The sequence below is a fragment of the Phoca vitulina genome, unplaced genomic scaffold (assembly GCF_004348235.1).
Source record: "Phoca vitulina isolate PV1807 unplaced genomic scaffold, GSC_HSeal_1.0 scaffold118, whole genome shotgun sequence".
Classification (NCBI taxonomy): domain Eukaryota; kingdom Metazoa; phylum Chordata; class Mammalia; order Carnivora; family Phocidae; genus Phoca; species Phoca vitulina.
In genome coordinates, this window is record NW_022589821.1 from 611,097 (window position 1) to 626,290 (window position 15,194).

The 15,194-nt window shown below is 43.8% G+C and overlaps 3 protein-coding genes across 11 annotated transcripts in view; all 3 read left to right on the forward strand.

The window, feature by feature from the left end:
- TPM3 (tropomyosin 3) overlaps nucleotides 1–5,029 on the forward strand; it is a 28,126-nt gene extending 23,097 nt beyond the window's left edge. For 6 of the 9 annotated variants that reach the window (XM_032398623.1, XM_032398622.1, XM_032398628.1 and 3 more), the window contains one exon: nucleotides 3,690–5,029. In XM_032398623.1, the coding sequence (XP_032254514.1) occupies nucleotides 3,690–3,772 (83 nt within the window). In that variant the 3' untranslated portion in view covers nucleotides 3,773–5,029. Of the gene's footprint in view, nucleotides 1–2,191; nucleotides 2,355–3,689 lie in introns of those variants that run through there. The other 3 variants (XM_032398624.1, XM_032398630.1, XM_032398629.1) reach the window with 3 other exon arrangements.
- Nucleotides 5,030–6,133: 1,104 nt separating this feature from the next.
- Nucleotides 6,134–15,194, forward strand: part of NUP210L (nucleoporin 210 like) — an 81,288-nt gene continuing 72,227 nt past the window's right edge. The window contains exons 1-2 of the mRNA XM_032398676.1: nucleotides 6,134–6,333; nucleotides 8,143–8,279. Of these exons, the coding sequence (XP_032254567.1) occupies nucleotides 6,134–6,333; nucleotides 8,143–8,279 (337 nt within the window). The remainder of the gene's footprint in view (nucleotides 6,334–8,142; nucleotides 8,280–15,194) is intronic.
- On the forward strand, nucleotides 9,072–9,251 carry LOC116628364 (ATP synthase subunit ATP5MPL, mitochondrial-like). Its single transcript, XM_032398674.1, has one exon. The coding sequence runs from the start codon at nucleotides 9,072–9,074 to the stop codon at nucleotides 9,249–9,251; it is 180 nt and encodes a 59-aa protein (XP_032254565.1).

Consider the following 15,194-nt stretch of genomic DNA (forward strand, 5'->3'; position numbering starts at 1 on the left):
TAACCACATTTATCTTTTAACCTTCTGTCATTCTTAGGGAACTGTGTGTTCTAGGATTTAATCAGACAAGAAAATGCTTCCATTTCTATCTCTTTATTACTTCCCTAAATGGAACCAGACCCTCACTGACCAAGCTGTTTTGAGGGACTAGATTCTGACAACGCCCTTCTTTCCCAGGACAGGAGTGGGAGTCCCACTAACTGATTTGGACGCTACAGAAGAGTCAGGTGGCACTTAGAATCTGTATATAATACCACAGAAAGCCCAAGAAATGAGAGTTCACAAATTTGAACCCCTACATTTGTCAGGGATGCCCCAATGAATATGACAGGTCCAATCCCAGGCCTCGTGGAGCTTGAAGACTAGTGTAGTGTTTCTCAATGCTGAACTTTGGTCATTTAAACCAGGATAATTATGGGATGTACAGAACAGTCCTACTTATTGCTGTCCCCTAACCAAAAAATATGTGTAGGGTCCTCTAGTTATTGTGACAATTAAAACCTGCCCCACACATCTCCAAATTTCCTTCCAAGGGGAGAGAACAGGCAATAATACCACGTGTATTGAGAACCACTGGTTTAATGGGAAGTGAAATTTTAAAAGTTCGCTCTAATTCTGCCCTATAATACAACTATTATTTTGGTTATTTCCTCCCAGGATCATTTTGTATACTTAGGTTTTCTGTTCTAATAGTGTACATAAAGTGGCAAGTATTCTTAGGTCCATATTGGTCACCAGCTTCCAGGTAGAGCTGGAGAAAACCTCTGCCCAGAGGGCAAGGTGCCTGAGCAATGCACCTTGACTGTGGGCACAATCAGCCCACAAATGCACTTGATTTTTAAGACAGAAGAGTATATCTTTATATTGAGGTCCTGAGACCATTTTGAAACAGACTGTAAAACATAGGGAGAAACTTGGTTGTGAACTTGAGAGTCGGAGACCAGGAAGGTCTGTCCCCAAATTCCTATTACCCCTGTGCTGGTCAGATGGGTTTGGTTTCTCTGTACCCCCTCTTTAAGGTGCACTTCAAGTGGAAAATAAAGTCAGGGATTTAAGTACTTAACTACTCTTAACCAGGAATGCTTTTGGTTATGGGAAACAGCTTAACCATAGCTTAAATAAATAGGGGACTTAACTTTTCTCCTGTAATAACAAGTCCAGATTAGAGCAACTGTGGCCTGGTGTGGCTGGGTTTCTGTGAATTCTCTTGGCCCTCTCTTGAGGTTGAGATCTGTAACTTTCACCCTCACATCCATGTTAAGGCAAGAAAGAAAGCTAGTTTTCCCAGAAGCCTTCCAGCAGACTATCCCCTGTATCTCATTGGCTAGAACTGTATCCCATAATCACCCCTAACTGCAAGGGAGTCTGGAAAAACAGAACAGGATAATCGTGATTCACCTTCCTTGGGGCTGGACATGCTGCCGCCCTAACAGGATTTTTGAAAAGGGGGGTGGGGGTTTGATGGATAGGCCCCTAAGATGGGTTAACCACTGAGCACCTACAACAAGGAGCATTAGAAAGTAGGATTGAATGGGTATAGGGATATTGATCCCAATTTATCCTTCATAATACTGTACTGAGTGCTTTTTTTTTTTTTAAGATTTTTTTTTTTATTTGTCAGAGAGAGAGAGAGAGAGAGAGGAAGAGCGCACAAGCAGAGGGAGGAGCAGGCTCAATCCCAGGGCCCAGGGACTTGATCCCAGGACTCAGGGATCATGACCTGAGCCGAAAGCAGATGCTTAACTGACTGAGCCCCCCGGGCGCCCCTACATTGAATGGTTTCACAGAAAATGTTCCAGCTTTTCCCTTCAGTTTCTGTCAAACCCTGATTACAAGCCAACTGTGTTCCCTCCTTTGCCCTGTTTCACTTGTCTGTTTCTCAACCCAGGGAATAAATACCTTTGTAAAGGAGATAGAGATACTTTTTTCTTTCTTAAAATGTTGTCCTTCCAACTTGTCAGTCAAGATATTTTATTTTGTTCCTCTGTTGGTCTTTCCACCACCTGACTGACTCTTTCTGCCCTCTTTCTGAGTCCTCCTTGTATCCACTCTGCCTTTCAGATGCATGTTACGTATATCAGCTAGTCAAAAGTCTCAGAGTTTACTTCTGGTACTCTACTAACCTCCCCTTTTTCTCTTTCTCCTCTGTTTCCTCTCCTCCTCCTCTTTCCTCTCCCTGGTGCTGCTGCAGAGTGTGTCTACAGCCAACTTGAGCGAAACCGCGTGCTCTCTAGCCAGCTGAAGCTAATGCTGCATGATCTCTGTGACTGACGGGCAGGGCTCACTGGTGCCCATTAAGCCGAGCGTACTGCTCACACCACTGACCTGGACCCCAGCAAAAGACTGATTGTTTTTTTTTAAAGTCATTTTGCCCTAAGCAAAAAAAAAAATTTTTTTTAAGATTTTATTTATTTATTTGAGAGAGAGTGAGCGTGAGCAGGGGGGAGAGGGAGAAGCAGACTCCCTGCTGAGCAGAGAGCCCAACGCAGGACTCGATCCCAGGACCCTGAGATCGTGACCTGAGCGGAAGGCAGATGCTTAACCGACTGAGCCACCCAAGCGCCCCACAAATTGCTTTTTAATTGGGGCACTGAGAATATTGTTGACTTCCTAATTGTACTGGAGAGTGAGAACAGTTGACACTGCGTTTCTGTCCCTTTCAAGAGATAACGGGTGATGAAGGGAGGGGCCTGAGAGATCATAGTGAGGAACCTGGAGAGTTTTCTGGTGTCCACCCTTACTTGCTGCTCTTTAACCTGTGCATTGACTGAAGGCTGTGTTCCGCCTGTGTGGATGTTTTCTAACAATAAAAGGACCAATTGGATAAGATGTCGTGACTGCTTCATCTGCAGGCCCAGAGATGGGCCCTTCTGACTGGGTGGAAAAAAGGGAAGGGAAAGAAGGGGGTATGGGGTATTAATAGTTCCATGTTGAGTATTTGCCCCTTGCCACCAGAGTAGTCTGAGTGGTTTGCTTGCTGAGCAGATTAGATTCTCCTTGGTGTTCAAGCCACTGGTTTCCTTCCTGACATTTTTCTTCTTGCTTCTTTTTCCATGTGTAATTGTAAGTAACTCTCACAGGCTAGTTTTGGAGAATAGCTCTACAAAAATCGCAGTTGAGGTTTTGCTTATATGTTTGGTTTATTCTTGGCTTTGTGTTCTTTATTGATTCTGTGATAGGCTATGGGGGTCTTTCATTTATCCCACCAATTGTTCCTTTCCGTGTTGGAGGAAGCCTATAACACATGAGGTTCCTCTTGCACCCTTCTCAGGCTGAGACTCTGTCTTTACTGGTAGGACATGCCCATCCTTGTTCTCAGTGGTCACACCCCAGTGAGCCTTGTCAAGTAGGTACTGTCCTTTGGGCAAAGCCCAGAAGAAAGGATGGCTGATGCTTAAGGCTGCCTCCTTCAGTGACTGAAGACTGAAAGCCTTGGTTGGATGTGGGTGAATGAGGAAACGGGTGATAAGGTCTCCAGCCTACTCCCCCAGAAGTACAGCAACACTTGCAACTCCAGCTCGAAAGCCAGAGGCCCTGCAGAAGCAAGTGGTGCAGTGGCTCACGCCTGTGTCTGAGAAGGCAGCCGCTTTGTTAGTCCGCAGCTTGCCTGCCGCAGGACTGATTCTCCGAGTGGGTAGACCTTGACACTTACTTCTAGTTTTGTAACATCTCTCCTTTACCCCCATTAGATAAGCTGAAATGCACCAAAGAGGAGCACCTCTGTACACAAAGGATGCTGGACCAGACTCTGCTTGACCTGAATGAGATGTAGAGCACCCCAGTCCCGCCCTGCCGCTGCTCCTCCCTCTGATCCCGACTCCGCTGAGGCCAGCCTGCCCGAAGCTGGCCTTGAAACTGAGGGCTGATCTTTAACTGGAAGGCTGCTTTCTCCTTTTGCCGCCTCTCCCACCCCAACCCCTGTGTCTTTTTCGCCAAACTGTCTCTGCCTCTCCCTAGAGATTCCAGTTGGGCTTGAGGCTGAGCACCTTTGGGAACAATGTTTAAGGGAATGTGAGCACAATGCAAAGTGTCTTTAAAAGCATGTTGTGATGTACACATTTTGTAATTACCTTTTTTTGTTGTTGTTGATGTAGCAACCATTTGTAAAACATTCCAAATAATTCCACAGTTCTGAAGCAGCAGTCTGTTCCCTTCCTCACATTTGGAAAGTAACTTTTCAGTTTAGTGCATACTGCCCTCTCCACAGAGGAGGCAGGGGCCTGCCTTACTGAGAGAGCCAGAGCCCGGAAAGAGACCCACTCTGGGAAGCTTCATTGCTTTGTCCAAAGTACCAGCCAGATTAGAAAGGTAATTCCAGGAGGAGTGGCCAAAAAAGTGTGGCTCAGGGTTTCAGCTTTAAGGTATCTTTGAGCAACTTTATTTTTTAATTTTTTTTTTCCATCAGAAGTGACCAAACAAATTAAGATGGTGAGACCTCTGTCTGAGACCAAATCCTTATCCTATCTTTACCCTAACTGCCCACGGAATGGATCATGTTCCCTTTATGTCGAGGTGACAGCTTATTTTCTCTCCTGCCTCCTTGAAGGAAAAAAAGAAAATTATGTGTTTGCCACTGATTTAGCCATATGAAACAAACTCATCTCATCACCCTTTGCTGGGTCCGAAGCTGCTGTCTCTAAAGTGCCATCTCGTGCTTTGTATCAGTTAGTGCTGGAGAAATCTTGAATAGATTATGTACAAAACTGTTTTTAAATTTTATATTATTTTGAAACTTTGCTTCTTTAGGGTTGGGGCACATTGGCCACCCTGTCTGGCTAAGAACTCTCTACAGTCTGTGGGCTGACAGTGTGCTGATCTTTTAAAGTTTCTTTCCCTCCCCAATTCCCCTTTTTGGTGAGGTTTCTGTGAGGCCTGTTAGGTGTGCATCCTGCAGCTTATTGGCTTAAAATGCACTCTCCTTTGGTGTGCTCTCTGGGGGCCGATTGGGAGAAAGAAACCAATAGTGCAAACTGTTTTGATACTGAAAATTGACAAGTGTCTTTTTGAAATAAAGAACCAGTCCCTCTAATCCTTAGACCTACTTGACTTTTATTTACTAATCCGGTTGTGCTTTCTCCACAGGAACTATGCAGTTTGAGTGAAAAATCAGATCTTTGTGGGTGGTAGCAACAGGATTTAGTAGAGATCACACGCTGTGGAAGCAGACCAAAACTGGGTTCAAAACTCAGCTCAGAGATTCTTACTTGTATGTCCTGATGTAAATAATTTAGTTTTTCCATCTGTAAAATAAAGATAATATGTGTTCCAGGGTAAGTGTGAATATTAGAGATAATAGTTCCGCGCCAGGCCTCTTACAGATTACTTAATTTAGCACTGGCACGTTCAGGGCGAGCTGTACCTTTTCCTTTACCACGGTGTTCATTCTTCCAAACCATGGACTCGGGGCTCCTTAAAGGACTTCAGCAATCTCTGACACTGATCCCATGCCCCCCTAACTGCCCTGCGCAGCCTCTGAGCTGATACTCCGCTGCCCTTTGGAGAAAACAAGTGAACCCGCAGCGTGCTCCGAGCGTCTGGCGACAGCGGCCGACAGCGGCGGTGCGAGTGGGTAGCCTCGGCGGCGGCCTGGGACACCTGCGGAGCATCGCCCGCGCGCTGGCCTGGAGGCTGGACACGAGCGTGCCTTCCTCGTAGAAACGACACAGCTTCCTTGGCCACGTCCAGCTCTTTATACTGGGAAATTTTTATTTATATTTTTATATTTATATTAAATTTTCATTTACACTGGGACTGGGAAATTTTTCCATTTACAGGCACGGACCAATGCTGCTTGGAAATGACGGCAAAATAAATTTTTGGCTAGGAACCGAACACAGGGTAGGCAGCAGAAGAAATTAGGCTGGGAGAAGTTAGCACTTCTTAGATGTTTTGCTTCTTTACCGTGAAAAACATCTGCTGCCTGAGAAGTTCTCGGGAAGTTGCCCTCCGAGCGGCGGGCTCGCCTCGCGCCCCTTCCACGCGCAGCGGCGACAAGCACTCCCGGGAGAAACTCCCACAATTCCCAGCCAGGAGGAGGCCCCGCCTCCCGTGACGTCGCGCCCGCGGATTGGCCGGCGTTGGGGGCCCGGGCCTCGACCGTGGTCGAGCGGGAACTGGAGAGCGGGTGGTCGCCATGACGGGCTTTGGGGCCCCGCGTCTCCGACGCGGCCGGCCGTTTGTCGGCTGGCCTGCACCCGGCGTCCCGCTGCTGCTTCAGTGTCTGCTTGGGACCCTGGCCAACAAACTCAACGTGCCGCAGGTGTTGCTCCCCTTCGGCCGGGAGCCAGGCCGCGTTCCCTTCCTGCTGGAGGCGCAGCGGGGCTGCTACACCTGGTGAGGGGCGGGGTCCCCGAGACTTCGCGCCCGCCTCGGCCCTGCAGGGGTGGACGGGCTTCCCTCGACGAGGATGCCACCGCAGCGCCTTGTGGCCGTTGGCCTGCAGGGCCTTTCCTGTGGGGCACCTCTGGGGCGGGAGGCGTCCCCGCACGGCCTGAGGAGATGTCCGGGGGGCGGGGCTCGGGGTTGGGAGTGGGGGTCCTCACCGACGGATAAGCTGGGGCTTTCTTCCCGAGGGGCCTCGGGACACCGCTCACGGCCTTGTGGGGTGAGTTCCTGCGCCCCCATTTCACCGAGGAGCGAGGTGAGGCCCCGAGACCGTGAAGTGGGGAGACTCGCTTCGGGTGGAGAGGAGGCCTGCCTGGGGGAGAGCTTTGCCGCCTGTGTGAGGGGGTGTTGTGGAGCGTCCTCCACGCGGAGGGGGAGTGGGCGCCGCCGCATCACAGGGCTACATTGCCCTTTCCTGTTTCCCAGGAGAGGCCGTAGGCTTGCGGAGTGTGAGAAGTTCAGCTCCCGCGGTGTGGGTAAGGGGATCGGGCCTGGAAGATGACCCCCTGGGGCGATGCCGGAATCTCACCGTCCAAAGCCAAAGCATTAACTGTTTTATTCTTTAAAGATTTTACTTATTTATTTGGGAGAGAGAGCACAAGCAGGGGGAGCGGCAGAGGGAGAAGCAGACTCTGCTCAGCAGGGAGCCGATCCCTGGGCTGGATCCCAAGACCCTGGGATCATGACCTGAGGCGAAGGCAGACGCTTAACGACTGAGGGGTCCAGGCGCCCCAAAACATTTTTTTTAATTGTATTTTGAGTTGTACTCACACCTCATAATTTAGGCAGTTTTTCTGTCTTGGCAGCCCAGTTTTAAGATTGGACAAAACTCATTCCTCACGGGCGCCTGGGTGGCTCAGTTGGTTAAGCGACTGCCTTCGGCTCAGGTCATGATCCTGGAGTCCCGGGATCGAGTCCCGCATCGGGCTCCCTGCTCGGCGGGGAGTCTGCTTCTCCCTCTGACCCTCCTCCCTCTCATGCTCTCTGTCTCTCATTCTCTCAAATAAATAAATAAAAAAAAATCTTAAAAAAAAAAAAAAAAAAAACTCATTCCTCACAGTATGAGAAATCTGTGTCTCTCATTATTGGAAACACAACATCAGTCCGTTTTTTTTTTTTTTTTAAAGATTTTATTTATTTATTGGAGGGAGAGAGAGCACGTGTGCATGCACAGAGGGAGAGGGAGAAGCAGACTCCTGGCTGAGTAGGGAGCTGGATTTGGGGCTTGATCCCAGGACCCTGAGATCATAACTTGAGCTGAAGGCAGAGGCTTAACCGAGTCACCCAGGCACCCCCATCAATCCTGTTTTTACATACTGAGGGAAGAATGGAACAATCTTATTTTTTAAAGATTTTATTTATTTGAGAGAGCAAGAGCAGGGGGCAGAGGGAGAAGTAAGGCTCCTCGCAGAGTAGAGAGCCCTATGTGGGGCTTGATCCCAGGACCTTGGGATCATGACCTGAGCCAAAAGCAGACGCTTAACAACTGAGCCCCCCGGGCCCCCCTGCAATCTTATTTTAAATATCAAGGGAGGAATATAATACATGTGTAACATTGCACAAGGGATCACTGGGAAAAGGTCCTGATCAGTCTCACTGAAATCTTGTGTCTCTAAGCATGGTTTCTACTTTAAAGAGTGTCATTTAAATACACCAGGTAATGTGTAACATGGAAAAACTATAAGAATCTGTGTTCTCCTGAAAGTTAATTTTAACCCACAGTCTTATTTCAAACTCTTAAGTATTTTATTTTGACAGGCATTCCACCCATCATGATGCAGTAACTGTTGAGCCTTTATATGAAAATGGCACCTTATGTTCTCAAAAAGCTATGCTCATTGCTGAATCTACCCAGCCGATACGCCTCAGCAGTATTATTCTTGCTCGAGAGATAGGTATGTTGAGAGAAAACACATTGTGAAATCGTTCATCTAGAGTAGAATAATCTGATATCTTTATACATGGTTAATACAAATGGTGTTGGCTTCAAATGATAAGTAGAAAAAAAGCAATCTGTAGAATAACCCTAATTGTGGCGTCCTATTCTGTGACTTTTTTTTTTTTTTAAGATTTTATTTATTTATTTGACAGAGAGAGACACGGCAAGAGAGAGAACACAAGCAGGGGGAGTGGGAGAGGGAGAAGCAGGCTTCCTGCTGAGCAGGGAGCCCGATGCGGGGCTCGATCCCAGGACCCTGGGACCATGACCTGAGCCGAAGGCAGACACTTAACGACTGAGCCACCCAGGCGCCCCCAACTTTTTTAATATATCTAGTACCTGGCGTGGTGCCTGAGACAGAGTAGAAACCCTAGTTTTTTTGAATCCTTGAAGAAAAGAAGGAATTATTTATTGGAACTAGCTTAGGTGTTAAGGTCTGAGGTGGGTCTTGAGTAAGGCAAAAGGAACTAAAAAAGCTAGTACTTCTTAAAGTGTGGTCTGTGAACCTGTGTCATCAGCAGCATCACTATCACTTGGAATCCTAGAAATGTAAATCCTTGGAGTGCCTGGCTGTCTCAGTTGGTGGAGCATGCGACTCTTGATCTCTAGGTTGTAAGTTCGAGCCCCACCCTGGGTGTAGAGATTATTTAAATATAAAACCTTGAAGGGAAAAGAGTGTACTTGGTGACCTTTCCGAGTCGTTGGCCATGCGAGTTGGGGCAGCCTGAGTTGGGGGTCCTGTGCTGAGATGATTCAAAGCCTTGTTAAAAATGTTCGGGTCCCCATGAGGCCCTGCTCTACCCAACTTTACCAGATTTGGGTAGGAATGGAGTTCATGGGCTTCATCGTTTATAAAATCAGGATTGCTGATAAAAGAAGTAAAGCTTTGAAAACTTCGAGTCCTGCACCTGCTCATAGTCATCATTGACCAGCTTTACTTAGAGTACAGATGGAATGTCATTTTGGCTGTAAATCTCAGCAATCTCTGTTAGGTGGGAACATGGAGCATTGCTGTACACTTGTAGATGTGTTGTTTCCTTTGTGGTGTGAATAAATGTAACTGTGAGATGCCAAAAAGAAAGAAAAATGTAAATTCTCAGACCCCATCTCAGTTCTGCTGAATTAGAATCTCAGGAATGGGCCCAGGGAATTAACAAGCTCTCCAGTGATTCTCATGCATTACTAAAGTCTGGAAGCACTGCACCAGTCTTTTTTAGATTAGAGCAGCTAGAGAAATCCTATTTGTATCCAAAATCAAAGCGAGGCTTTTTGTATCCCAGAGTTTCTGGCACTTCATTGCTACATTGATAGGCCAGAAATACCTGTATAGTTTTATAAATATTTTGATAAATGATACATCTATACTATGTTATTAAAGAGAAGTTAAAGTTGTTTGGTATACCATATTTCATATGATTGAAGATGCCATCTAGTATAAAGCTGTTTTTTTTTTAATGTACCACTAAGATAAACATAGCCAACTAAACTATGCTTTTCTTCGCTTAGAATTTCTATTTTATACCTACAGAAGAACTAAGACTTAATTAGATGGTTATTTTTATTATGTTTCACTCTCATGCCTAATAAAAAGGAAAATATAAATAAAATAAACTGGCTAAGATATTTCTAAAACTACCATAGTGTTTCTGTCTCAGATGAAACACTTTTTCACTGGGAATCATCAATGTCTGTGTTTATCCCCACAATATCTTCCTCTGTGCCAGTAAGACTGTTATGGATGCAGTATTTCTTTTTTTTTTTTTTTTTAAAGATTTTATTTATTTATTTGACAGAGAGAGACACAGCGAGAGAGGGAACACAAGCAGGGGGAGTGGGAGAGAGAGAAGCAGGCTTCCCGCAGAGCAGGGAGCCCGATGCGGGGCTCGATCCCAGGACCCTGGGATCATGATCTGAGCCAAAGGCAGACGCTTAACGACTGAGCCACCCAGGCACCCCTGGATGCAGTATTTCTTAAAAGAATCAATTAAAAACAAAACATGTAAAAGCTGCGGCACCTGGCTGGCTCAGTTGGAAGAGTGTGTAACTTTTTTTTTTTTTTTAAGATTTTATTTTTCAGTAATCTCTATACCCAAAGTGGGGCTGGAACTCATAACTCTGAGATCGAGTCACATTCTCCACCAACTGGGCCAGCCAATCGCCCCAAGAGTGTGCAACTCTTGATCTCGGGGTTGTGAGTTTGAGCCCCACATTGGGTATAGAGATTACTTAAGTAAATCAAACTTAAAAAAAAACCCTAAAAGCTATAATATTGGGCTCTTAAGTTAGCTTTGCAATTATATGGATATGTTGTGGGTTTTTTTTCTAGTTATGGAAAAGTGCCCGGCACATCTGAGTTACTACCCTTCTCACCCCATCTCCTTAATATTTGATTCCCAGGAGATTAAAGAGTGTCACTATTGGCCATCAGATTTTCTTCCTGCCACTCATATCCATTCTACAAGTTTTGATGCTGGCCTTTTAATGTTCTCACATATGCAATCAATCACAACTATGTCGTGACTGCTGCCTGGCTGACAGCAAGTGAAAGATGTCATCAGTTATAAGATAAAACTCAATTTCAGAGATGTTAAAATATCAAAAACTGTCTTAGAATCAGTGAAATATGGTATGAGGACTCTCAAAGGTGAGAATATTTGAGGAACATGTCTTACAGGGCAGCTACAATAGATAGAGAAGGTTAGGAAAGAAGAATTGTATTGGTCACGTAAGCAATTTTTAAATGTAATTACTTTTAACTACATGAATTCACTCTGATATCAAAAGATACATTTACACAATTGCTAGGAAAAATGTCAAATCTGGCTCTCAGCTTAATTTCATCTGACTTATAAATATTCCAAAGTTAAGTATCTTTTAAATCAGCTTTCCCAATTTTGCTAGACTCTTCAATAATAAATGCCAGTTTCAGTGTCCTACCAGGTAACATTCTCATCTGAGTGGAAAAGAGCACTCTGAAAGGGGGGGGGGGGGGGGGGGGGGGGGGGGGGGTGGGAGAGGGAGAGGACATTGTGAAAGGGAAGCATATGCCTAAGAGAGATTGTTCATTCATTTGATGAATATTTATTGAAATGCCTAGTAACTGTAAGGTGTCTAAAGATAGATTTAAGCACTCCATTGGTATTTAGGTACTTAGAATTTTATGATGTTTTTGTCGACACTGTAGTGAAGCAAATTAGTGGCTGTGTTGGAGATGATGGATAGAAGTGATAGACTCTAGGGGGCTTGTTTTATTTGGTAAGAATGCTACATTTCTTTTGATTTTTGTTTTGCTTTGACTAGGTGCTACTTCATTTGGTAAAACCTTCAAAGAATATAAAAGGTTATATAGTGAAAAGTAAGCCTTTAATCTTTCTCCAGGAGAGTCACTTTTCTGTATCCTTCAGAGGCAGTCTAAATATATGAATATGCCCTTTTTCTAGTGGGAAATCTAGATTTTTAACCTTAGGTAAAGGACAAGTGGAGGAGTTTAGAGATGAAGGCATGATTTTAGCTGACATGGGAGAGGAAGAAAGGGTTTGAATAACTGGATGATTTTGGTGTGGGGTGAGAGGAATATAGAGTGATCAGTACTTACTGTGGTATGCTCAGCATGTTGTTGATGTTCCGTAAATACTTACAGGTTGATTAGTTGCTATAGTGGAATATAATTGTATAAACAAGAGGAGTTGATTTGGAAGCTAGGATAAATATGAGAATCAGGGAAGGCAGGAAATATTTGCCATTTCTGCTCCCTCTCTTTTGCTCCTGGCTCTGCATCCCTTTGGCTCTTGCAATACTGGTTTCATTCTCTTATTTTTTTCTTCTTCCTTCTTCATCTCCCTGGATCAACTCTCGTCCTCTCTATTTCATTCATTTTTCTTTCTTTATTACCTTGCTCCTGTGTGGACCTGAAGTATACCTGAAGTAATATGAACATGTAGATAAGAAAATTCATTATATTATTTAATAAAGTTATTCATTTTTTAGAAGATTTTATTTATTTATTTGACAGAGGGAGAGACAGCGAAAGAGGGAACACAAGCAGGGGGAGTGGGAGAGGGAGAAGCAGGCTTCCCGCTGAGCAGGGAGCCCAATGTGGGGCTCGATCCCAGGACCCCGGGATCACGACCCGAGCCAAAGGCAGCTGCTCAACCGACTGAGCCACCCAGGTGCCCCTAAAGTTATTCATTTTTATCTTTAGAGGTAAGTTGAGCACCTGGGTGGTTCAGTTGGTTAAGTGTCTGACTCTTGATTTTGGCTCAGGTCATGATCTCAGAGTTGTGAGATCGAGCCCCTGTCAGGCTCCGCATGGGCTTGGAGCCTGCTTAAGATTTTCTCTCGCTCCCTCTGCCCCTCCCCTTACCTTTCCTTGTCCAAAAAAAAAAAAAACCTGCTTAAAAATTAAAAAAAAAAAAAAAAGGTAAATTGAAGGTATGGTATCTCTCTTAATCACTCTAAATTTACCTGTAATTCATACAAGGTAATTTTTTTCTTTATGGTCGATGGCCATGTATGGAAAAGCTTATTGCTATTGAAGTGGTCAGATGGGTAGTCTTTGCGTGCACAAGGCTTTTCATATTTTTATGTAAGGTCACAGCTACTTCTGTCCTATGATTGCCCTATGTATTTCTCCACAGAAGAAAAGTATTTAATTTCCTGTTTAATTAGATTATCCAATGCCTAATTATCTAGTATATATTATGTAAGGTCACCCTTCCTTCCTTTGCCATCCTTGGAACACTTCCTTAATAGTATGTTTTACCAGCAGATCCCGTGAGATTTCAGCTTCTCTTGGTTCTTAATGATAGCTCCCATATTTTGGTCTTCATTTCTTTCTTTTTTTTAAGATTTTATTTCTTTATTTGACAGAGAGAGTGAGCACAAGCAGTGGGAGCAGCAGGCAGAGGGAGAAGCAGGCTCCCTGCTGAGCAAGGACCCTGATGCGGGACTTGATCCCAGGACCCTGGGATCATGACCTGAGCTGAAGGCAGACACTTCACCAACTGAGTCACCCAGGCTTCCCATTCTTCATTTCTTTTAACTTCAGGTTCTGTTCAATTAAATATTAAGTAAAAGATTAATCAAGTAAATTTTAAAAATATTTTCTTTTAAAATAATTTTAAATTTACAGAAGCAATGCAAAGATAGTACGAAGAGTTCCCATATACTCTTGACCCAGTTTTCTTTAATATTCCACTAATGTCCTTTTTCTGGTCTAGGATTTAATTCAAGACACCACATTACTAAACTACATTATTGTGTTTCCTTCATCTCCTGTGACTATGACAGTTTCCACCCAGGCATCCCTTCTTTTATGGAATTTTTAAATCGAAGGAAAATGTTCATCAGGTAATATAGGCAAGCGCCCCTCAAAAAAGGCCAAGGAGCATCAAAATATGCTCTATTTCAGGCAAAGCTATACTTCCTTTCACAAGAAACACAAAAACTGACTTAATCATTCTGAAACTATATTTACACTGGGGTTCAACAAATAAGTAAATACACTGTAGATACTGAGTGTCAGGTTTCTCGTTACCAGAGAAAGGAATTACACTGTGGTGTAAGATTAGAACCAAAGATATCACTATGATTTCATGTTTACATTAATATATACACAGAAAAATAGACATAGAAATACAAATATGTGTATATACATATACTTCCTTGCACTGTCTGCTGAGAGGGCCAAGGGACAGTCACAGTACTAGCAGCAAGCACACTAGCAGCAGATCTTGGTTTCTAAATACAGCTCTCTAACAGAAAGAACCAGGACTCCTTGAGGAAATAGCTGGGCGGGAGAAAATACAAGATGGGCCTGGCTCATCTCATAGGGCTAGAAAGTAAGGAAGTACTACAACTAATTACTTAATTAAGATGGGGCAAGCCCAAAGGACATAGGAGTCAACCTGAAAGAGTTCCTAATGGCCAAAGCTAGAAAAACTGGAGTAACAAAATAAATTATGATAGTATTGGATTATAAACCAAAAATAAATATCCATGAGTCAATACTTACATAAATAATGAATAAATAAATAAATGAGAACTTGTTTGTAAGATGTAAGTTACCTTCCTTACAGAAGAATGCTATTAAAGTGTGGAAAGGATTAGGGAAATAGAAAATCACCATCAGAACTCCACAGTAGGGATGCCTGGGTGGCTCAGTTGGTTAAGCGTCTGCCTTCAGCTCAGGTCATGATCCCCAGGTCCTGGGATCGAGCCCCTGCATCAGGCTCCCTGCTCAGCGGGAAGCCTGCTTCTCCCTCTGCATGCCGTTCCCCCTGCTTGTGTGCACTCTCTCTCTCTGACAAATAAATAAATAAATATTTTTTAAAAAGTAAAAATAAATAAAAATTCCATAAAAGCAGATCCACAGCTAGGAACAGGGTTTACCCTTGATGTCCGTTGGTAATTTTGGGTATTGTAGTGGTAGTTACTTTGCTTTTGTTTCTTGTAGATGAAGCTAAAAGTAAAAAAATATACAGTTATAACAGCAGAATGAGACAGCTATGTAGGCAGTTCTCTAACACATGGTAAATATGAGAGGTGGGGTTATTGTTAAAAGATAGTACAAAACAGTTTTTATTTCATCCTCATTTCATTCTATACTGTTTCTTTTTGTGTTTCTGAAGTTCACTGTGGCTATATTGACCAGAGCTCTGGTTGGGTCTAATACATTGTCACCAGGCTTTTTAACCTCAGAGAGAAAAAAACTTATTGGTAGGACTGACATATGGTTGTCACCCTTTTACTTTCTGAAACAAATACATTAAAAAAAATCTAATGCCATAATTTCATAAAAGAAAAAACTTTAATACTTCAAAGCTCAGATAGAATATAATAATAAAGTATATTCCTTTATTATTTTTTTAAG

Coding starts and splice junctions, on each gene's coding strand:
- LOC116628364 (XM_032398674.1), top strand. CDS start 9,072: ATGATTCAAAGCCTTGTTAAAAATGTTCGGGTCCCCATGAGGCCCTGC.